This window comes from Pogona vitticeps, chromosome 6 (genome assembly GCF_051106095.1).
Source record: "Pogona vitticeps strain Pit_001003342236 chromosome 6, PviZW2.1, whole genome shotgun sequence".
Taxonomy (NCBI): Eukaryota; Metazoa; Chordata; class Lepidosauria; order Squamata; family Agamidae; genus Pogona; species Pogona vitticeps.
This window is the reverse complement of record NC_135788.1, coordinates 86,108,853-86,133,350: the sequence shown is the minus strand read 5'-3', so window position 1 is coordinate 86,133,350 and position 24,498 is coordinate 86,108,853. Positions and strand designations below refer to the sequence as shown.

General features: G+C 43.4%; 1 protein-coding gene across 2 annotated transcripts in view; it reads left to right on the top strand.

Annotated features, from left to right (window-relative positions):
- Positions 1–20,716, top strand: part of PCGF2 (polycomb group ring finger 2) — a 57,286-nt gene extending 36,570 nt beyond the window's left edge. For both annotated transcript variants that reach the window (XM_020814522.3, XM_020814520.3), the window contains exons 4-10: positions 5,736–5,791; positions 6,463–6,513; positions 6,605–6,713; positions 13,164–13,212; positions 14,209–14,307; positions 16,260–16,340; positions 19,580–20,716. In XM_020814522.3, the coding sequence (XP_020670181.1) occupies positions 5,736–5,791; positions 6,463–6,513; positions 6,605–6,713; positions 13,164–13,212; positions 14,209–14,307; positions 16,260–16,340; positions 19,580–19,939 (805 nt within the window). In that variant the 3' untranslated portion in view covers positions 19,940–20,716. The remainder of the gene's footprint in view (positions 1–5,735; positions 5,792–6,462; positions 6,514–6,604; positions 6,714–13,163; positions 13,213–14,208; positions 14,308–16,259; positions 16,341–19,579) is intronic.
- Positions 20,717–24,498: the final 3,782 nt, after the last annotated feature.

The following is a 24,498-nucleotide window of genomic DNA, read 5'->3' as shown; positions in this document are numbered from 1 at the left end:
CTGCTTTTGCAAGTTGGAGTGTGAGGGCAACAGATTATATTGCCCAGCCCCCAGCTTCCAACGTTTTATCTAACATTCTTCAATTTAGTTTCCTTTTAGCAGCTATAAGGTCTAGAAACCTTTCATGGTGAAACAAAAGCTAAAATTATCAGGCTGGTGAATGTAGGCAATAATGTGGATCTTGCCTTTGCTTATTTTGGGTGATATAAGTAAATTCCTTATATGTTGGTCTGATTTTTGGATAGACTGTCTCTCTTCTCATGCATTAAAAAAAAGACCAGCAATATTTCTCCCTTTGGCTTTAAAGTGGTTATCTGGCCACTTCCCTATTAGTCTGGATTTTTGGGAAGCCAGACGCACCTTAATGAACTCTGCAGATGGTTGGCATAGAAACAAAGAAGGCAGCCTGCGATAGACACATCTCTGGGTGTATTTTTAGCTTCTGCTCCATGTAAATTAATTTCTTTAGTAACACTTGAGTCTCTCTGCCAAATATTTACAAGCCTGGCTCTTCCTGGTCTTTCCTCAGAGATCCCCAAACATCCACAAGGCAGAGAAGCAAAGACGTGTGCAAAGGGGAGAAAGAGAGCGCAAACTACCAAGCAGGTTAAATGTGGGGCAGGATGTCACTGGGGTTTTAGCCATCAAGAAAAAGGACCTGCCATCTCAGATTGATTTCACATCTGCCACTTAAAGCATTGCTGATCCTCTCTCTCGCTTGTGGTATGCTTCTGTAAAAGACAGAAATGTAGACATTCAGATATGTGCTGAGAAGGGTGTGTTGTTTTAAAATAACTCGAGACCATGCGAGAAGTATATTTCTTGTCACATTTTAGTCCTTCTGTAATGATAATGATGGTGATGATGATGATGATTTTTGTATCATTTGTAAGCAGAAAAATGTAGTATTTGAATCAGATTTTAAATATTTTTCTTGTTAATTTCCCTTATGACTATACAGATATGGGAGTAGCTTTTTTTAAAAAACAGAAGAAACGTCCTCCCTTCCACATATGGTAGTGTTTACTTGACTATCGTATTTTATAAATGAGAAAAATGTAATACCATGGTGATGGTGATAAGAAACAGGTACTCCATTTCACATGTGTCTGTGATTGTAGAGTAGCTATAGTATAGCTGGAAACCTGTTCGTTACTTCCCTTTTTGGTTCCTTCATCACCCTCAGTCCCCAGGCATTCTTTTTTCTTTTTGGTCTTGATAGAGTTATGCAGATTTCTATTTTTGAACTACAACTCCCAGAATTCTTCACGGCCAACAGCAGTTTTGGGGGTTGTAGCCTGCACATCTCAATTTCTTGCTTTTGCTTAAAATTCCATATCCTTATGATGGAGGACATAGTAACTCCCCCTCCATCATGGAAAGTGACGTGAATGACTATTTGTTCTTGTACACAATCTGGTGGTTTTTTTCTGCCTTGACGGGGCAGAGGGTGCAGTCTTGTTGTGGATCCAAACAGAATCTAATAAAAAACTCCATTATTTCTTGATGAGCTGGGGTGATGACACCCCCTGTCCTCTCCAGGTCCTCTTGATTGCCATTCCAGCATCTGTTGGGTAGCTGCAGTAAGCAAGGGCATCTGTTGAAATAATTCAGTGGGTCTTGGAGACATCTATGAATGATACCTATAGATTATTAACCTGACTGTAGTTTTTATCTGTGTACATTGAAAGAAATACCAGGTTTAAGATTATGAGGTGGGGGAACGTCCTTACTTGTCCCTCCTCTGCAGACACCCATGGGAGTAAAGGATGGATTTTTCCAAAAAAAACCAAAAGGATCTCTGTTTAGCTATAATCCACGCAGTAGCTGGGATGAAAATGATTTTTTCTAATAAGAGTATTGGGGGTTTTCTGCCATTTGGATCTTTCAAAAGCAACACACTGATCTAATCTATCAACTGTTGCAGCAATAAATTCTACTGATATCCAATGAGTCTCCTCTTAGTACATGTTTGTAAAATTAGAGTTGTCAGGTTGAAAGTGTACTATGTGCTCTATAGAGCCTAGCTGTTCCATTTCCTCTGCTCATAAGGCTTACAGTCTATGCTAGATTGTTTGTTTGTTTGTTTATTTAACTTGTATGCCACCCACACTACCCAAAGGTCTCTGGGTGGCTTACAACAATTAAAATGCAGTAAAAAAAGATAAAACAATTAAAATACAATTAAAATATATATTCTAAAATTGCCATCAGGACCCACAGTTGATATTATTTCAATTAAAAGCCTTCTGGGACAGGAAGGTTTTGACCTGGCGCCGAAATGTCATCAGCATTGGTGCCAGATGAATTTCAGTTGGGAGGGCGTTCCATAGACTGGAGGCAGCTGCCAAAAAGCCCCTTTGTCTACAAGCCATCCCTCCTACCTCCTTGAGGGATGGCTCTTTCAAGAGGGTCCCCTGGCTAGATCTTAACTGCCGGGTAGGTTCAGAGTAAGATGCTGGGAGCGGAGAAAAGTAAAGCTCAACTGAAAATGAGCAGCTGTGATCCTTGGCTCCCTACATTTCCTACACACACATGCGCGCACACACACACACACACACACACACACACACACACACACACATGCACACACTTTTTGCTCCTAGTTACCTAGGAGCAGGTAACTAGGTAAAGGTCTTCCTTGACATTTAGTCCAGTCGTGTTCGACTCTAGGGAGCGGTGCTCATCCCTGTTTCCAAGCCATAGAGCCAGCGTTTGTCCGAAAACAGTTTCCTGGTCATGTGGCCAACATGACTAGACACGGAATGTTGTTACCTTCCCACCAAGGTAGTACCTATTTATCTACTCACATTTTTACATACTTTTGAACTGCTAGGTTGGCAGGAGCTGGGACAAGCAACTCTGTCGTGTGGGTTCGAACTTACGACTGCTGGTCTTCTGACCTTGCAGTGCAGAGGCTTCTGTGGTTTAATCCGCAGCTCCACCATGTCTCCAACTTTGCTCCTAGTTTGTAGCAAACCATTGTTTGCAATTTTTATTTGAAGGTGGCACACAATGGTTTACACAAAACACCGCTTGCTGTCAAACAATAGGCCCCAGATGATGAAGCAGGGGTGGGTTGTTGCTCATTGGTGCCAGGAGCTTCTGATCTTTACTCCTTGGGGAAAGAAAAGAGAGAGGATGGGACCCAAGGCTCAGGTCTGCTCATCTCTAATTAGTCAAAGCTTGAAGAAGGGGCATGATTTTTGCAAGGAAGTTAGTTGCAAGGAGACGGTGAAAGAAGAGGGCTCGCCTCTTTAATAACAGCATATGTTCTGGGAAGGCATAAGAAGCTTCTTGTTCCTCTTCTATGGGAGGTGGGATTGGAGTTGGACGTCATCACAACTACCTGTACTCTGATTTTGGTTGTGGCAACTCTAAACAATAATGTTGTGTCACACTCAATCTAATCTCTAAGGTTTTTCACCCATGAGATTCTACTTCATCCTACACTTTCCCTCCTATTTATTTTACCTTCAGTGGTCACCTCTAAGAAACTGTAGTTTTACCGTAATTTTCATTATGTGGCCAAAGTGTTCTAATTTTCTGCATCTGTTCTGCGATTTCTTGGTCTTTATTATTTTGCCTTAGTACTTCTGTTTTGGTCAACCCTTTGATCTAAACAATTCTCAATATCCTACAATAAATCCCCATTTCAAATGCTTGTTTTTCATGGAAGTCCACATCCATGGAAGCATAGCAGAATCGGCACTTGGGAAAATTACATACAAACACACACACACACACACACACACACACACACACACACACACACACACACACACACATTTATAAATACACAAATCCATGAACATATATGTATTTAGATGTGTTTGTTTAGATGTATACATGTGTATGTCTGTGTATTTGCACCACAGCTCTTAGAATCTCACAGCCAGTCTGACCCCACTTTCCTACAGTCTTGATTTTGTTGCGTTGCTGACAAATTGGAGAGGGTTTGTTTTATCCCATCATAATTTGAGGAGGTGTCACGGCCCAGGATCTTTTCGTCCCAGCAGGTTGCTGACAATGGGTGTTGAGGAGAGGTGACTCTCCGCTCTTTGCAACAAGCGAGGAATAATTGCATGTCCTGAACACTCCGCGGCAGAGCACATTAAGTGGATTATTGACTTGAGCAAATATTATGGTCCTTCTTGCAGCCTAACTGCCAGTCATGCAGCCCTCAGACGAGGCTTGTTTTCATTAGCGTGCCATAAATCACACAGCAACGTCAATATGTATGTGCATTACAAAATTGGATGGGGGAAACATTGCCAAACGGTGCTAATATCATGGCATTGCAGATGAAAAGGAATATGGCCGACTTAAATAAATTTTTTTTTAAAAAAAGATTAAGGCTTGTAAATCAAACATGGAATGTTGTTCAACACAGGCATAATTGTGTGTTCACTTCCCTCCCATCGATAAATTTAAATTCAGAAGGGTGTTCACATTTTCCCAGAGTTTCTCAGTAGACTAAATAAGTAGTAAGTCCTGCAGCCTATGTAACTGAGCTAGACTACTAGATGGGCCGTTGGCCTGATCCAGCAGGGCTCTTAGGTTCTTATGTTAAACTCTGCATTCTGTATCAGGTATTCTTGTGGGGGGTGGGGACCTAAACAAATGGGCATGTATATGTTTCTTTTATTATCATACTCATATGTCAAGGGGCAAAATGAAATTTCCTGACAAGGCAGAAATGACTCAGATAATTTTAGTTGCTCATCTTTCTCCTAACTTGTCAAAATAATACCTGCTCTACATATTCATTTATGTACCAGTAATGAATTTACAAAGTGAGAGGTCCTGGGGCTGAAGACTGTTTGCTCATGTTAGGAGCCAAGGTATGGCAGCGGCCACATAGTGGCGAGGCATATGTGTTGTTACAGAGTAAGCAGGAGAGAAAAAAATCACTTTTGAACTACAACTCCCAGGATCTCCAGCAAGGCCATCTGGGTATCCTAGGAATCATAATCAAGAAGTAATATTTCTGAGTTCTGGTTCTGCATGCTTCAGGATCCAGGGCACCATGCTTCTAAATATGAGTTGCTGGGGGACAACAGAAGCATGGGGACCATGTCCTCACATGTGCCCTGTGGGCATTTCATTGACATCTTCTTGGCCGCTATGGGGGTCAGGATGCTGGGGCAGATTGGTCCTTGGTCTGTGCTAGCAGCTATCCAAAAGCACACTGCTCTTTTTTAGCACTCAATAAAGATTAATAGGCTAAGCTTTGGCACACCAAGGTTCAAAACAAGACACTTGGTTTTGAAATGTAAATTCTTTCTTCCAGCCTCAAATACCAGCTATCACATTTTCAAGGGCCATTGCCTTTGATTGACAACAACAACAGTAGCAGAAGCAACAACAGCCTCCACCATCACCACCACTTTAGAACTGCAGAGCTGAAAGGGAATCTACAGATCATTGGCTCCATCCCTGTCATGGAGGCACAGTAGGGAATTGAACTCTCAACCTCTGCCTCTGCAGCCAGATAACCTAAATTGCTGAGCTATTTAGAAGTTCAATTAATTTTATAAAACCTATTTTGCGTGACATCAAGAAAAAGTGGCTTATTCCATTCCCCTCCCACATATCCACACTATTATCAAAAGCAAAACAGTCCTTGTCTCTCAATGCATATTTTTCTTTAAAGTAGGATAAGAATAGTGATTTTTAAGAAATATCCTTTAGTTGACCTTTGTTAATAACAGTTTTTCTTTTTTACATTTCAGATCAGATAAAACTCTACAAGACATTGTGTACAAGTTGGTGCCAGGGCTCTTTAAAGGTATCAATGTTTGATTGGGAGCAGCCAAAATGCTGGGGGGGGGGGTGATTTTAGGAATATATTTTTATGTTATGTGATTGATATTGGAGCAAAACCTACTTCGGTTGGCTTTAGGCAGGAAAAAATAGGTATTCAGTTCAGATGCTAGGCTGAGAAATAATAAATGATGTAATACTGATTGCCAAGGTATCAGACGTGATATTGCCTAATAACTAGATAATATAAAAGGGCTTTCAAATGTGGCCAACAAATGATGGCCATGTACCTTTGGCCTCAATTCAAGAGCAATTCCAGTTCTGTTTAATTAGGTTATGGTCAGCAAGTAATTTTAAATAATGTGCAACATTAAGATGTTCCTGTATTTTTTATATATTCTTCTTAAACATTAATGCCAGAATCCTGTTGAGACATCTACAGGTACAGCAGTAATCATGCAAGTGATTTGCACCCTTTGGCAATTTATCTGTCAAGTGGCCAGTTTGCACTGGTTGCAGATCTGGTCAAGTGACCAGCACCTCACCAAAGGGTATAAAGTGCTTATGATATTACCATTGTGCACACAAATAATGATTTTGGAGTAAGAAAACAATTTTTAAAATCAGGCAATATAATTCACAGAATGAAAAGTAAAAATACTGATTAATAAGTTAGCCATTTGCTTTCCTTTGCAGATGAAATGAAGAGGCGACGTGATTTCTACGCAGCATACCCTCTGGCAGATGGTATGGTGTCTGATGTGTGATTTCCTACATGTCAACAGTAGTATATATTTTTAACAGCTCGTGTGATTTTCACTGTATTTCTCCTGTCTAGTTCCCAATGGATCCAATGAAGACCGAGGAGAGGTTTCAGAACAAGAGAAAGGGAATCTGACAGATGATGAAATTGTCAGCTTATCCATAGAATTCTATGAAGGAATCAGGTAATTTTAAGAGAGATAACATAATGTTCTACCCAATAAATTGATTAAACTGGTATTTTTCTGGTTTTTACTCATGGTATTGTTTTCTTCTTTTCTTGTTTTTTTAAAGGTGCATATATGTGCTATATTTTAAATTTTAAAAGCCATTTTATACCTTAATTGTATGTTTTAAAAATCACTTTTGGTTCAATGTCACCTTGAGCATGACTATGCAAACCATACATGCAGTTTCATAATGAACAAGTGTGGAGTGGAGATAGATTTTGGGACAAGAGAGGTTTCTGTTCTTTGCTCCTATTTTTGTTTTGTTATTTGTTACATTGCATATATGAGGAGGAGGGTTAGAACAAAGCAATGGAAATTGAACTTATTTTCTATTCCATCCCCATTTCCTTTCTTTCCCCTCACCCCCAAGAGTACTGTTTGGTATAAATGTTAGACTCCGAATTTAATGGGATTATGGAGTAGTGTGGATGATTTCAGATCACAGGTATGCAAAGTGAGGTCCACAGTCTACATGTGGCTCTCAGGGTTCAGTGCATGCTCCAGGACGTCTGGTGTGCACCCTCCCCCCACAACCTCTCCATTCCTCTTGAGCTCCCTCCAAATGTTTGTCTCCCTACCTTAATTTTTTTCCTACTTGTATTCTACACTCTGTTTTGTCCCTGTTACATACAGCACTGATGTTACCTGTCTGTCATGGGTTGGAGGGAAAGTTCCATCCTATGGGGAGTGGAAGGCGGGACATCAGGAGGAGGGGCTGTACTGTATATATAGGTGAAGCCTGTGGGGAGAAGCTGGAGAAGAGCTGAGAGAAGAAGCTTGAGTGGGAGTCTGTGTGTCAGACAGGGTACTACTGTGTGTCAGTCAGTACCAACCTGATAGGTTCAGGTGTCTGTATGGTTAGCCAGAACTGATAGGTTCAGGGTCTGTGCTTCAAGTTAAGTGTTCTGTGTGAACCAAACTGTGTGTATGTATGAGTGAGACTAAGCCACGTTACTGTATCTTATTCACTTGATCCTTTTATTTTTCCCTGTGTGTTATTTAATAAACCTTATTCTTTTATTTGTTAAAAATCCATCCCTGGTCTGTGTGACTTCTTATAGGGAATGGTTGGTGGCAGCTTAGTGAAACTGTGGCATATCCCAGTAGGTCTGGGTTTGTCACATTGATTGGTGTCCAGCGTGTGGGATACGACTGGTCCAGTTGTCCAGTGGTCCAGCAAAGCCTTGGCAAGTGTGCCCAGAGCAAGGGGGGTCTAGTCAGGGACAATCTGAGAGCGCGTAGGTAATCTTCTAGGTGTGCCTCACGGGGGGGTGCACTAGTAGAAGAACGTGTAACCTCAGATTGGGGGCTAGATTAGGGAGCTCTGAGGCAGCCTGTTTTGGCGGGAAAAAAGCTGAGGCAAAACTGTAAAGTAGAAGTGATTCAGCCTGCCTGCTGAGAGGCCCAGCAGAGGGGGGTGGACTCCGGCTGGCTACAGTTGCAAGTAGTGCTGAAGGACAGCAGCAATCTATAGGGAAAGCTGGTTCTGAGGCAAAAGAAAAAAAAAAGTGGTCGTTTTATTTCGAGGCTTGACTTTTTAAAGCAGCCTGTTCTGGGGGGGGGGGATTATGCCCTTGACTCGAAGCCAGATGGCAGAAATGGGTGAAGTGAAAGACCCCCAGGTAGACCAAGGTTCTGAGGATGAATTTGGCTCAGTGCAAGGTGACAGCACAGGAGAACAAAACCCAGAACTCAGAAAAATACTCATAGCCCAACAGCATGAACTGAGGGTGAGGGAAATGGAGGAAAGGGAAAGAGAGAAACAACGGCAATTTGAATTAGAGAGAGAGAGAGAGAGAATGGAGAGGGAAGAAAGAATGGAGAGAGAGAAAATTGCTCTGGAAAAAGAAAGGATGGCGTTTGAATTAAGGAAATTGGAAATGATGAACCAGAACAATAATAACAATAGGGATTCTGAGGGAGGCCAATTGTCTAAAGCTGACCTGAAGAAATTCCCTGTGTACCACAAGGGAGATTGTCCTGAGGTGTTCTTTTCCTTAGTGGAAAGAGCGTTTGTGGACTTCTCAGTGAGGGAAACTGAGAAGATGACCATCATGCGATCTTTAATCAGTGGTAGCCTGGCTGAGGTTTATTCAGAGATGCCACAGGAACTGATGAGAGATTTTGCAGAGTTTAAAAAACTGGTGTTTGCAAGACATGGGATAAATGCGGAACAGCTGAGGCAAAGATTCAGGTCCCTCACAAAGAAACCAGAGCAGACTTTTACCCAAGTGGGGGCTCAATTGGTGAGGCTGCTAGAGAAATGGCTATCTCAGGAGGGGACAGAGACCTTTCAGCAGCTCAAAGACTTGATAGCGCTGGAACAGTTCTATTCAGTCCTGCATGGGGAACTGAAATTCCAGGTGAGGGAAAGGAAACCAAAATCTGTGGCAGAAGCAGCCGAGATCGCAGATTTTATTTCCCAAATAAGAAAGCCCTTGGGTGAGGGGAAATCGATGGGAAAACCTAAAGAAACCTACAGCAAGTACTCTCAGGGACCAGGAAGAAACCAGCAAGGGGGAGGGACCCATGGTGAAGGGAAGCCCTCAGACATGAAACCAAGACCTCAGATTTTGGAGGGAAAACCAAAACAAGATGAGAGAGACTCAAAATATAGCAGAAAATGTTATTTCTGTCAGGGAAAGGGCCATCTAATCTCAGAGTGTGAGAAATTAAAGCAGCTAAAAGGAATTGTGCCTCAGGATTCGAGTGGAACCAAGCCAAAAGCTGTGTTCTGTGTCCAGAAAGAGCAAAGCTCCTTGTCACTGAGGGAGCCTGTTGCCATGGCTACTCAATCTGAAACAGCTACATCTGCTGATCAGGCTGAGGAAAATGGTCCTCTTGTAGAGGTCAGGCGCTGCCTACTGGTGAGAACAGATTCTCAGTTGTTTGAGACAGCAGGGGTGGACGTAGGAATACTTGACCATCAGTATCGGGGGCTGCGGGACACTTGTTCCCAGGTAACCCTGTGCCATCCAGATATTATTCCTAGGGAATATGTAATCCCAAATGAGAGCATGAAGGTGGCAGGGATTGAGGGGCAGGTGATCTCACTGCCAGTTGCGGAGGTACCTGTCAACTTTCAAGGCTGGAGGGGAGTTTGGCGGCTAGCGATTTCATCGACTCTGCCAGCAGCCGTGCTCGTGGGAAATGACCTGGCTGAACATGTGAAGCGGGTGCTAGTGATTACACGCTCACAAGCCACCACGGGGACAGTTCAGGGGGGTACTGATGAGCCAGAGACGGAAGCAGAGGGGAGTTCAGAAGCTGTGGTGGAAACCTTAACCACAGACAGCCGATTTGGCCAAGAGCAAAAGGCAGACGCCACTCTCCAAAAGTGTTTTGAACAGGTGACTGACGCCCAGCTAACACCTGAAACCCCAGTGAGATTTCTAGAGAAAAAGGGGATTTTGTATAGAGAGACCCTGAGGAATATCTCAAAAGGGGGAGATGGGATCCGAAGTCAGCTAGTGATACCTGAAAAGTATCGCCCCATGATCTTACAAAGGGGGCACTCTGACATGTTTGCTGCGCACTTAGGGGTGAACAAAACACAGCAGAGAATCACACAGAATTTTTACTGGCCTGACATAGGGAAGCAGATCAGGGAGTTCTGTAAACAATGTGATGTGTGTCAAAGGCAGGGGAATAGCCGCGACAGGACCAAAGCAAAGTTGTGCCCTTTGCCTGTGATTGACACTCCGTTCAAATGCATAGGGGTGGATATTGTGGGACCTTTGCCCAAGGCCACAAAGAGGGGGAACAGGTTCATTCTCACCATTGTGGACCATGCCACGAGGTACCCTGAAGCCATACCCTTGACTAACATTGAAACTAACACAGTGGCAGATGCCTTGGTGGGGTATATGTCCAGGATGGGATTTGCCTCAGAAATAATCACAGATTTGGGAGCATCATTTACATCAAAGCTCATGAAACGCTTATGGCAAATCTGTGGAATTAAGCACAAGGAAACCACTGCCTATCATCCTGAAAGTAATGGGTTAACTGAGAAGTTCAATGGGACTCTAATGCGCATGATTAGGGCTTACTTGGCAGAGAATCCAAACAATTGGGACCAGAAGCTGCAATCCCTTTTGTTTGCTTATCGATCAGTGCCACAAGCCAGTACCGGGTTCAGTCCATTTGAACTTTTATTTGGGAGAAGGGTGAAAGGGCCCCTTGATTTGATCAAACAAAATTGGGAGCAGATCACCCAGGATGACCCACAAGACGTTGTGACATACATAGACACCTTGATGAATGACCTAAAGAGAAACCTAGAGCTAGCAGCAGAGACCCTGCAAGCTCAAAAGGTCAGAAAGAAAGCTTGGGATGACCAGGAAGGCAGGGAGAGGCACTTTGACCCAGGGGAGGAAGTGCTGTGGCCTGGGCCCTGCAGAGAGAGCAAACTGCAGCTGGGTATCCCAGAAAGAAAATACTTGGGTCACAAGGTAGGGGGAGGAGTGATAAAACCCCTAGAGGCCAAAATAGAAGCTGTTCGTGATTGGCCCAGACCCAACACCAAGAAAAAAGTCAAATCATTTCTTGGGTTGGTGGGCTACTACAGAAAGTTCATCCCGAGGTTTAGCGAGATTGCGGCTCCGCTGACCGATCTGACGAGGAAGAAGGCTGATGACCGCATCCCGTGGACCAGCGACTGTGAGGAGGCGTTCCAGAGGTTGAAGCAGGCGCTCATCAACTATCCAGTGCTGCGTGCTCCAGACTTCGACCGGGAGTTCATCATCTACACCGATGCGTCTAACAGCGGGGTAGGAGCAGTTCTTTGCCAGGAGGATGAGAATGGTGACCAGCATCCAGTGTCCTACCTGAGTAGGAAACTCCAGAAAGGTGAGAGACATTTGGCAACCATGGAAAAGGAGTGCCTGGCCATAGTCTACGCGATCCAGAAGGCCAAGCCTTACATCTGGGGAAGACATTTTATTCTGTGCACTGACCATTCACCACTGCAATGGTTAAAGACAATGAAAACCCACAATAGTAAACTTATGAGGTGGGCTTTAAACCTGCAAGACTATGACTTTGAAGTGAAGGTGGTCAGAGGGTCAGTGAACTGTGTTGCTGACGCCTTGTCAAGAAGACCTGAAGAATGAAGACGGCGAAAGAAACATGGACTATGTATATATTTTGATGACAAAAAGTCAAATGTGTCTGTTTATTAAACATGTTGGTTTGTATGAATAAAGGTAACTTGATGTATTGTTAATGGTAAATGTTTAAATGCCTAATAGAGTGTAAGTATAAGTAAGTATGATATTGTATTGTATAACTGTTTTAGTATGTTTTGGATCCAGGTTATTTTTTGGTGAAAAGCACCTTAGCTTTCCCCCTACAAAACAACTTATAAAGAGGGGAGGTGTTACATACAGCACTGATGTTACCTGTCTGTCATGGGTTGGAGGGAAAGTTCCATCCTATGGGGAGTGGAAGGCGGGACATCAGGAGGAGGGGCTGTACTGTATATATAGGTGAAGCCTGTGGGGAGAAGCTGGAGAAGAGCTGAGAGAAGAAGCTTGAGTGGGAGTCTGTGTGTCAGACAGGGTACTACTGTGTGTCAGTCAGTACCAACCTGATAGGTTCAGGTGTCTGTATGGTTAGCCAGAACTGATAGGTTCAGGGTCTGTGCTTCAAGTTAAGTGTTCTGTGTGAACCAAACTGTGTGTATGTATGAGTGAGACTAAGCCACGTTACTGTATCTTATTCACTTGATCCTTTTATTTTTCCCTGTGTGTTATTTAATAAACCTTATTCTTTTATTTGTTAAAAATCCATCCCTGGTCTGTGTGACTTCTTATAGGGAATGGTTGGTGGCAGCTTAGTGAAACTGTGGCATATCCCAGTAGGTCTGGGTTTGTCACAGTCCCTTCCCCCAGGACTGTTTAAGACTTTAAAGGGCCTTTTTACTTTTTCGAAAACTTGAAGTGATCAGCCAGTCAATAAAATACCAAGTGGCTGGGGAGCTGCTAAATGAACCATACAATGTAGGCTGTGCCTTCTCCACAGGATCTGCAGGCCTGTGATTTCCATTTTTGGAGGGGAACATTTTCAGGATGCTTTGAGGGTGTTGAGAGATTAGAAAGGGGAGACGCGTCCCTCTAAGGTCTAGGAGAAAGCATCTTGGAAGTTGCCCCTTCCTGATGTAGATGGCAATGTGCAGAGCTCAGAAGTAACATCTTCTGTGATTTTAACCATAGCTTATGACTAAAAAGTGTTCAAGAATAAACAGCTTTCTGGGCCCAGAGAGGTCTTCAGTTAATCATGTTTTCCCAGTCAGCCAGTGTCAATCCAAAGGGGTCAACCCAAGCTGTCATTTCTAATCATCAGACTCTGCTGGGTTTCATGTGTGTCTTTCACTGACTTCCCCTCTCTTGTCATTTACCTCAGAGATGAAAACAAAGGGACCATAGAAAATGGAAACCTCGAGAAGGACAAGGTGGGTCAGTGTAAGATGTCCCAGTGTAATTCATAATAGCTTTTGGCCAGATGTATGCTTTGCGAACATGAGATAAGTCTTCATCTCCTGCAGAGCTTGGAAAAGTTACCTTCTTTGGAAACCAGCTCCTGGAATCCTCTTATCACCGTGGCCATTTTTGGTCTTTAATATGTAAAACGAATGGTGTTGGAAAGGCCCTCAAAACCTGTATCCCAGTTCTTTACTACAGAGATGATGAATTATCTCAAAAATGAAAAGTTCAGAGTTTCATTCTGACTATCTTCTAGCCCAGAAGGCCTTTCCTTTAGCATCTGAGAGCTGCCCGTGCACTTTAATCTTCATTGTTCATGTATTAGGCCTAAACCATGGCAGTAAAAAAGACAAAAATCTGGTTCTGGGCCGGAGGGTTGGCTTGAGTTAGCCTCCCATACACGCAGACGGCTGCACTGTCTGCTGTCTGCTCTCACTCCCTACTACTTCCAGCAGTTTTGCTGCTGCTTCTTTCTATTCAGCTCTTTTTATTCTTTTCTCTTTTTTTGTCCTATTTGGCCATTCTTTTTCCTTTCTGGCCAATTCTTCCTCTTTTCCCTGCCTCCCTGTCAAGACTTCCAGAGACAGGACGCATTTGTTGTTTGTACTACTGTGCCAAAAATCTCACATGGTCATTACCGGTGCTGACTGTGGGATTCTGGGAGTTGTAATCCAAGCAAACAACAACAACAATTTCCCACCCCTGCAAGCCTGTTCCTTTTCTGCTTTAAACCCTACCACCCTCACCATGCCCCATGGATTATAGTAGAGACATTGGGCTGTGACCTATGACGCTTCTTGGAGTCCTCCTCTATTCCCAAACATCTTTCTTGCTTTTTGACACATTACAGCTGCTTCCGTACGTATTTTTCTTTCTGCCTCAACAGCCCAGCTTGATCCCCTCTTTCTTTCCCTCCCTCCCTCCCTCCTACAAAAGTCATTGCTCTCTTTCTCATTTCTGTATAGAAGAACAGTATGAGATTCCTCCGTTGTCCGGCTGCCATGACGATCATGCACCTGGCCAAGTTCCTCCGCAACAAGATGGATGTTCCCAGCAAATACAAAGTGAGTTGCAATCAAGTGCATGACATTTTCTTGGGCAAAGATTGCTATCAGCCTTGTACTGGCTCAGAATCGTTCCTACATCAATGAAGTGCTAGTTAGCACTTGATATAAAACAAACAAGCCAACAAATACTCAGAATTCAATATTCCACTGAACTGAGTTCCCTTGAAGGCTTGTACAGTTCTTTACAAATAGATTTCTGAGTTAACACAGAACTTAATACTTACTGATTAATAATTACTACATTACTAAATTTTAAAATAAGAGACAAAAAGAAGCCCATAACCCCAGATACCACAATGAATGGAACCTTCTTCATTGTTTTCTCAGTGAGAAGAGAGAAACATTCTGCACATGCACAGAGGTGCTCAGTGGTTTTGCTTTTTTTGCAGCAAGACATTTGAGGCTGGAGCCCAGATATTGGAAACAAGTTAAAGGTCGATGGGCCCTTTTTCAAATTTTGGTGTCATATAAAAGATTAGCCTGTTTTGCCAAGGAAAGGCTCCAACGTAGCTGGATGTATTAAAAGTATATATTAAAAAAGTGTAGCAATAGAAAAATAAAGTGTAGCAAGATTCTATTCCAATATAATTATGCAGATTAGCAAAATGTATCTATTGGCTTTGTTTACAGAATTTTATTTCTGCAGTGAGGGGGGAGCATTTTCAAGCCTCCCTTTTTGGAAAGCAGGAGTTAGTGAGAAAACATTTTCATATAAAGTTGGTCAAGGATTACAGGTGGTGATGAGTAGAGTTAGAACCCAAGGGATATGAAATTTACAAAATTACATAGCAGATCCTCTTGAATGCCGCCATCCCACTCCATGTCTCTCCTTATCTTGCTTTCTTTATCTCACCACAGGCCAATAACAGAAGATGGGGGGCTGCAGGTTCCCCACCTTAACTTTATAGCCTTAGACAAGGCCAGCTTTGCCATAAGGCAGAGCAAAGCAACTTCTCTGGCAGCAAATGGTGTGGGGTGAGGAGTGATGATGAGTTGGTGGAGGATAGAGCCAAATATGCTGAAAGGCATATCCTGTGACCTCCTAAGTGCAGGATGCTACCCTCAGTTGAGACAGGAGATGCTGTCCCATTGCTGGTGGTGAAGTCAGATGATTCTCTCAATCCAGTTGTCTTTTATGCAGGGCATGGACAGGAAAGAGGCCATTGCGCCTTCTTCTCTTGCAGCCAAATATCTTGGGCCAGCCTTGGCCTTAAATAACCTTAAGCTAGGAGTAGGGGTTGAGCCAGCTTGGGGCTCCCAGTGCAATTTGAATGCTCCTCTGTGGGCTCACAGGAGGTGGGCATTTGTGTAATGATTGCAAAAGAATACGTGTTGATGGGTGTGCCCATTTAAAACAAGGTGTCAAATGTCACTGAATGTTTTGCAAACATATACACACACATACTCACACACCCCAGTTCATGATGCTGTGGACAGATCAACAGAAGAGCAAGTTGTCCACAACTGAAATACTGATGTAGTGAAAGCTAATACAGGGAGTGTTCTTTTAGAACTGATTGCATGCTGGGAGCTGTACACAACACAGCGGTACTTAGTTTCAGCTTCACTGACAGGCATTACGAGATTTATTGCACTATGTCCTAAATTGCTATTATGTGTGCAACACATTTTCAAACAACTTCACACGGTGCCAGTGAGCCCTAGTCAGTTGTGAGCAGGGAGGAGATGGGGGCCCAGGCATTACGGCTGTCACAAACAGTAGAATCCAAAAAATAAAATAAAGCGAAGTAAAACATCCCCTCCTCCACCACCACTGGTCCCAAGATGTGTATTTTGGCCTGGAGAATGAGAACAGCCTAGCAATTCCTGGAGACTTCAGCTGGCACCCTCAAATCTGGCAATCCTATTAAGCTGCCTCCTCCAAAAGTCTCCAGGCTCATTTTGCTGGTTCAGATTTTCTTGTTTAATTGTACTGTTTTATCTATTAGGTGGAAGTTCTCTATGAAGATGAACCTCTGAAGGAATATTACACGCTCATGGACATAACTTACATATATCCTTGGCGAAGGGTAAGCAAGGAGGGAAATCCTCCCTTGGCTAAAGCTTTGCCTTGTGGAAATGCTTCGTGTCCTGGTCATCCTGATGGAATTCAGTTTCCAAGCCAATGAGCAGATGTTGCTATAGATTTCCAGACTTCCCCCTCCTAGAATAGGGCTAGAAACTTTATACTTTAAGCAAATCAAGTCTGAGATTTGATTAAAATATAATACAGCAGAGAAAAGGACAAGAACGGGAGAGGAAAGAAGTAAATGCTCAGCATCTCTGTGAGAGAGGGCTAGCAAGTGTAATTTGGTTTTATGACATGGCTTGCTGTGCCTGTCGCCCAGCTTATCTTGTTACATCCAGAGATGTATCACGGAACAGGCCAGTTTGTACATTGCAATGTTTAACTGTTGTACAGTATAATAGAGCAGGGCTGGCTGAAGGCATTTTGCTGCCAGAGGCAAAAGAACAAGATGATGCCTTCTCCATTCCATGTATAGAAGCCACCTAAAATGGGAATAAAGTGGTCTTTCAAGACTGACAGTGGGGGCATTCTTAAGGGAAGCATGTCTGTTTAGGCAATACAGGCCAGGTCCTGTAGCACAGCTGTGTCCCTGAGAAGAGAGGAGTGGCCTGGATGAACAGCTGGGGAGTTGGCCTCTTTTAATACACCATATCTGCAGCCAATAGCAGGTGCCTCACTCTGCCTAATAGCGGGGTTTGCTCTGTGATAATAGTAGTATTTCATAAAATGATTTTTGGAAGGATGTTTGCTTATGGGGAGCATGCTTCCAAATTTATTTTTTTTTAAAACTTAACCCAGCCTTTGTTTGACTTCACTCTTTGACCAGGAAGTACTTGTTTTGAAGAAAATATAAATTTAAAGACTATGTCCATTATTTAAGAAATGCATTTATGGAAAGTGCATAAGTGAAAACAATCTCTACACTTATTTAAGGTAAATAGGAAAATATTTGTTATTTAAGAAACATATTTGTGGGTAGTGCGTAAGGGAAAAGAATCTTTGCACTTTGTTACTAGACGCCCCTAGAGCTGGCTTCCACAGCCAGGATCCTATTTGGTCAAAACAGCTGATGCATAAGCAATTAAAAAAATTTAATGCTGGTGCAAGGAAGTGTCCAGACAGACCTCCTTGTGAAAGCAAGGTCAGGTATTCCTAAAGAGGGCCTGTGCTTGCATAGGGACAATGTTTACACAAAGGGAGATCCCACAGAATGACACCAGTGAGTGTGTTACATTCTGCGAGTTCCCAGCAGGATCCTGGCCCCTGTCTGTTCATCTGCCTCTAGCTAAAACATAGAAGGAAGGAGCAACAGTCAGAAATGTCTTCAGAAAAAACAACAACAAGGAAGTCTATGACTTCAAATCTGTATAGAAATCTTAATTTTTAAAAAATTTAAAAAATAAAGCACAGTTGGGCTACTTATTTGAGTATTTTCTCTTCTGACTTCCTATTCAGATCACTTGCTATGTCTGCCAGTGCACTGTTCAAACAAAAAGAACACTCTTCCTGCCACACTCCACTGCATAAGTCTTCTCCTTAAAATTCTTCACCATGACCCAGGGGCCCTCAACCGTGTGTCCCCAGACATGGTTGAGCTTGAACTTGCAAATGCACAAAATAGGTGATACCTTTATAGACCACTAAAAATCATTACACAGTAAACTTTAAACTTGTAGTAGCTCAAGCCATCATGGGCAGTGGTGAGGGTTTCTTCATGTTGCAGCCTGATAACTGGGGACCCAGAGGTTTAGAGACCATTGTTTTAGAGGACACACCAGTCAGGAACCTAGGCAAGAAATCTGTTATCTTTCTTAAATTAGTATAGCAACAGGAAAATTCCTGCCTCTTCCCAAACATAGACCAGTGCCGCCTAGTGTCTGCACAGTATAATTACATTAGCCATGCAAGCCTTTTGAAGGTAGATGTGCACAACATGTTGTTGTTTCAACTTACATACCACCCCATAGTGCTAAAGCTCTTCCTGGGATATTTACAACATTATTATGCCAACAACACTTTGCCCCTCCCAGCGAGCTGGGTACTCATTTTACCAACCTTGGAAGGATGGAAGGCTGAGTCCGATTCTGTTAGGATTGAACTCAGGCCTTTCCTTTTTCCTTCCTTCCTTCCTTCCTTCCTTCCTTCCTTCCTTCCTTCCTTCCTTCCTTCCTTCCTTCCTTCCTTCCTTCCTTCCTTCCTTCCTTCCTTCCTTCCTTCCTTCCTTCCTTCCTTTCCTTTCCTTTCCTTTCCTTTCCTTTCCTTTCCTTTCCTTTCCTTTCCTTTCTCCTTTCCTTCCTTCCTTCCTTCTCTTTCCTTTCCTTCCTTTTCCTTCCTTCCTTTCTTTATTCCTTCCTTCCTTCTTTCTTTCTTTCCTTCTTTCTCTTTCATTTCCTTTTTCCTTCCTTTGCCCCTCCCAGCGAGCTGGGTACTCATTTTACCAACCTTGGAAGGATGGAAGGCTGAGTCCGATTCTGTTAGGATTGAACTCAGGCCTTTCCTTCCTTTCCTTCCTTCCTTCCTTCCTTCCTTCCTTCCTTCCTTCCTTCCTTCCTTCCTTCCTTCCTTCCTTCCTTCCTTCCTTCCTTCCTTCCTTCCTTCCTTCCTTCTTTCCTTCTTTCCTTCTTTCTCTTTCATTTCCTTTTTCCTTTCCTTCTCTTTCCTTTCCTTCTCTTTCCTTTCCTTTCCTTCTCTTCTCTTCTCTTTCCTTTCCTTCCCTTCCCTTCCCCCCTCCCTCCCTCCCTTCCTTCCTTCTTTCCTCCCTCCCTCCCTTCCTTCCCTCTTTCTTTCTTTCCTTCTTTCTTTCCTTTCCTTTTTCCTTCCTTCCTTTCCTTCCTTTCCTTTTTCCTTTCCTTTCCTTTCCTTTCCTTTCCTTTCCTTTCTCCCTCCCTCCCTCCCTCCCTCCCTCCCTCCCTCCCTCCCTTCCTTCCTTCCTTCCTTCCTTCCTTCCTTCCTTCCTTCCTTCCTTCCTTCCTTCCTTCCTTCCTTCCTTCCTTCCTTCCTTCCTTCCTTCCTTCCTTCCTTCCTTCCTTCCTTCCTTCCTTCCTTCCTTCCTTCCTTCAAACATTACAGGAACCACCTCTCTACAGCAGCATCACTTGTCATGCTAGGGTGGGTTGGGAGTTGTGTTAAAGAGTTCTTCTACCCACCCACCCTACACCAAGAACCAGTTCGGATTAACACAAAGATGCAACACAGCCTGTTGTCTGCCATCTCCTTACTCTTTGGTTTTTCCCTCCGCAGAATGGTCCCCTTCCCTTGAAGTACCGGGTCCAGCCAGCCTGCAAGAGACTAAAACTCTCATCCCAGCCACCCAACTCAGAATGCACCAACACTAGCGGTGCCTCGGAGTGTGAATCGGTCAGCGACAAGGCCAACAGTCCTGCCACCTTACCAGCCACCACCTCCTCCTCCTTGCCGAGTCCTGCCACACCTTCCCACGGCTCCCCGAGCTCCAACACCACAACTGTGAGCATTCCCGCCAACCCCACTTCTGGCGCCATGCTCAATGGCACCTCGAACTGCCACCCCATGCAACCCTTGGCCAGCAGGGGGCGCAAAACCATGGTAAATGGCGGTCCAGCGATGTCGGCTTTGACTTAAAAGGAAGGAATGGCCCTTTTTTTTCTTTTTTTTTTTCTTTTGAGTTTTATAAATAAGTATATCATGTGTAGATAAGGGCAATGGTGGGTGTGGGTGGGGGAAATTATACATACGTATTTTCTATCAAGTGATTTGATTTAATTTAAGAGAAAAAAAATGCAAAAAGAAACAAAAAATCCAGTGCGTCCTCCCCCTTTTTTTAATTTTCAAAAGCAAAAATGTGCTTATGTAACTGCATGATGGCATCTGTGTAAAACTGCAGCCCTTTCTTGTTGATAATAATAATTATAATAATAATACTTTGTCGGTGCCCTTGGTTTATAGCGCAACTGAATGCACAGCCTCAGAGAGAAAGAGAAACGCACAGTCCCAATAGACCAGGTTTTATTTCCTAGAAGCACATGTGGGTTTTCTTGTGCTCTTCCCGAGCTCTTACAGTAGCCCCACCTCGAGCACGCTTCCCCCATGCCACTGAACACTGCCCTTTGGGGCCCTTGGTCCCATATTCTTACAGCTACCTCTCATGGCCTTTTGCTTCAAGCTCCAAAAGGGCCAGGATACAGTTCTAAAGCCAGGACGGAGGTCTAGGTATCCACGTGCATTGAAAGGGGCAATGTTGTGCTCCTTGTTTGTTATTTAAAGCAGGCACAGGCCAAGCCCAGCTTTCCAGATGTTATTAGGCTGCAGCTCCTCTCAGCCTCTGGTGAGGAATGCTGGGAGTTTCAGCCAACAATATCTACTAGAACATGGCCCACCTCTGATATAAAGGCAGAGAAACCCTATAAGTATGCACTGGGAATGTGCCATGAGAAAACATGGCATTGAGAATGGAGCAGCAGCAGACATATTTAGCAGCAGGGAAAAGTTCTGGGAGAGGCTCACAAATCCTGAAGGTAGGTGGTTTGAATGTTTGCTAGGTGTCATTGATTGAGCAATCAGGGCCTTCTAAAACACTACATTAAACTTTCCCTAATCTGACTCTGTCCAGACCTTTTGAACCTCAACTCCCGTGATCCCTCAGTATTGGCCATTTTAGTTGGGCTGCAAACATCTGGAAGGGGCCAAGGTTGGGGAAGGATGCATCAGCCAAAAATCTGGGAATGTTGTTTTTTCAGGTTCCTAAACTAGGGGGTGTGCTTTATGGAATTTTTGGACAATAAATCCCATAATTTTACATTTTGGGAGTCCTACTTGACAGACCGACATCTAAATGTGTCTCACCTGGGAGAAAGGCAGAAGCTTCATGGCTTTGTGGCCTAGCTAGGCTTAGCTCTGCCCAAGCTTCCTGGTGAGAAAAGAAACTCACCGCTACCCTACGGCAGCTTCCTTTCTGATCAGGAAGCTTGGGTGAAGCTAGGGCGCAAAGCCTTCATGCTGCAGCCTTTCTCCCAGGTGAGACACATGTAGGTGTCTGCCTGCCAGATGGAAATCCCCCAAAAAATAGAATTATGGGGTTGATAATCGGAAGATCCCAAATGGCATATCCCGATCCAGAACCGCATCCTGCTAGATTGCAGAATTTAGGAAGTTTGCAATCCTAAAAAGCAATTTTCCTGAACTCTGGCTGCAGTATGCCTTGTCCCAAATCCCAGAGCTAAGGCTGCTAATGTGGCACCCTGAGCAGTGCGTGCTGGGGTAGATCTGTCCTTCTAAGGAATGTTATCATGTCAGTATTAATAGCAACTGCTTATTCCTTCTGGGTCTCTGACCACAAGTGTGGGGTGCTGTCCTAGCCTCCCCAGTGTCTCAGTTCTTTTGTCGGTGAAAGAGCAATTCCGTCTGGCATGCCCCCCAAAGCGCAATGCATCCATCTGTTGGGGGATGGCAACACTGACTGATATCGTGTCACCAAACCCTGTAAGTGCAGCAAGGTGCACATGTATAGAGACCATAGCACTTTGTGCTAAGTTCTTCCGTGTTGAAGCAACATGTCTTGGAGTCTCACATTTATTTATTTTCCCCTTTCACTTGTGCACAATATGTCTCTGCCTATCTGTTGCCTGGGCTCCTCTTCCGATGAGTTTTTAACCACTTCAGTCGTTCTGCTTTCCAGTAAATGGAACTGGGAAACCTTGAGATACTGAGACTTCTTTCTTAGAAACCTTTTGGCTATTTACTGACCAACAGCTAGAACTCTTCCATGTTCAGAGGCAGTATATCAACTACTGGAGGTAAACTGGAGATGAGTCACTTTTCATGTCCAGGTATCCTCAAAACTGGGGAAAAGGGACCACTTTTTGGACTACGTTTCCAAGAATCCTCCACAGTGGCTGGAAGGTTATGGAATTTGTACTCCAAGAAGATTTAACTTTTGCAAGCTCGTGTCTTACATTGCTCTTCTAAAGAAACCTAGCAGTCTGTCAAAGGAAGACTGCTGGGATTTTTAAGAGCATCTTAAATCCTTATGTTGTATTGACAGGGAGACTAGCCAGGTAAAAGTGTTTTAAATTTGTAGAGTTAGGCCTGTACCTGAGAGGAATTGTAATCTGTAAATGCAGGAATCTATTAATCCTGACCATGGCAGTTTCCACCATCTTGGAGAATGGTGAAAAAGTATATCCTTTGAGTTCATGGCACCTGCAGGAGCCATGATCCATGGATGTCCAGCTCTTGTGATTATAGTTCTGTAGGCATGAATGCAGTGATGGCCACAGTCAGCTCACCCCCCCCCACACACACACAAAATACAGTGCCTTTGGAAACTTATTAATGTCTTGAGGCAACAGACAATGGTTTGTGGATTTAACTGTGGAGAGAAGGAAGAAGGTATCTTTTCTTTTGCTAACTTGAGCTTCAAAACTGCCAGGTGGAGACGCACAACGTCCAGTGGGAAGAGTTTTTAATTCTTCCATCAGCTTGAATCTTCTTGCCTTTTTCTTATGGAAGAAGAACAATCCAGCATGATTCCCCTCTTTCCTTCAAGAGAGGAAGGGCTAACTTGACACAAGCACATTTTATATCCTTGGAGGCAAAACCCCAGGGACTTTTAATTTTATTTTTCTCTGATTGACTCTTGAGAGCAGCTGATCCTGCAGAGGTGACCCATGTTGGAATATATGTTTTCATAGATGGATCTGTTACAGAAGCCAGGAGTTCAAAACAGTGAGGAGAGGCAGGACAGATGCAGAATTTGGAAAGATTGTCTTGAGTCTACCTTGGATCCATTTGGAGAGAAAGGCAGGATAGAAATATTTTAAATAAATAAATAATAAACTATCTTGGGCATACAACTCTTAGAAATCCTTGTCACCATGGCCGTACTGGTTGGGTGATTCTGTGATTTGTAGTCCAAAAGAAACATTTCCAGCCTCTGAGGTTTAGTAGCCTAGCCATGCCTCTGGATCTTACCCTGCGTGCCACAAGCTAGTAAAATAGCCCAGCACAAGTAAATAGATTGCAAACCTGTTTCTGCTACCAGGCTCTTGATTTTTCAGGACTTTTGATAATAAACAGTCCAGAGATTCCATACGGAACTGAGAACAAGAAACTCTTCTAGGGTGTGTTGGATCTTGCACAACATGAAACTTGAAGAAGAGGGATGTTTTAAAAAAACAAACCTGTATCGCAATTGGAATAAAAACACATGACATTGTGGAATGGCGACCTCCATCCCAAATCCTCTCATCCATCTTTTTCTCGCCATGGCAAGAGTGTAAAATGTTGCTAGATCAGATCCACCTGACACTCTGAGATCCAGAGAGCTGCTTTGGTGTATATCTAAAGGCCTTCCAATTGCCCAGGGAAATGTTTGGACAGTTCTTTCTCTAAGCTGCTGACACCTTTATTCCCTTCTTCCATAGCATGGAGAAACCACTTTTTTGGACCCTAACATAGCATTGCTGACAGTATTGGCTGGGAAATTCATAGATTTAGAGTCCAAAAAGTAACTGGAAAGTTCTGATTTTCCCAGTTCTCAATAATTGTCCCAGCTCCCGTCAACCTAGTGGTTCGAAAGCATGCAAAATGCAAAATGCGAGTAGATAAATAGGTACCACCACAGTGGGAAGGTAACGGCAGTCCGTGTCTAGTCGCGCTGACCAGGTGACCATGGAAGATTGTCTACAGACAAACGCTGGCTCTATGGGTTGGAAACGGAGATGAGCACTGCCCCCTAAAGTCAGACACGACTGGACAAATTGTCAAGGGGAACCTTTACCTTTACCAATAATTGTAAGTTTACCAACAAAACCAAGAACAGGAGATTTTTTGAGGGTAGCTCACGCTGTGCTTTTAGGAGCATTTGTTGTAGTGCTGTAATGCCAAGGATGTGACTGTGTGAGAAGGGGTGGTACATAGCCACCCACACCACCGTCCAGTTTGACATGTACAGCAGTGTTTTCCAATCTTTTTGAAGCCACGAAGTCCCTGCCACGTTTGCATCAAAAGGCATTTTTAACAGGGTAAAGAAAACACATTAAAATTGATTTTTCAGAATATAATTCTAAACTAATAATAATACATAATTGGGGGGGGAGCCTGAAAATCTGTCTGTACTAGATAGAATTTGAGAAGGGAAAAAATGTCAACACATTTTGAGTTTCATTTACTTTTTTGGGTGT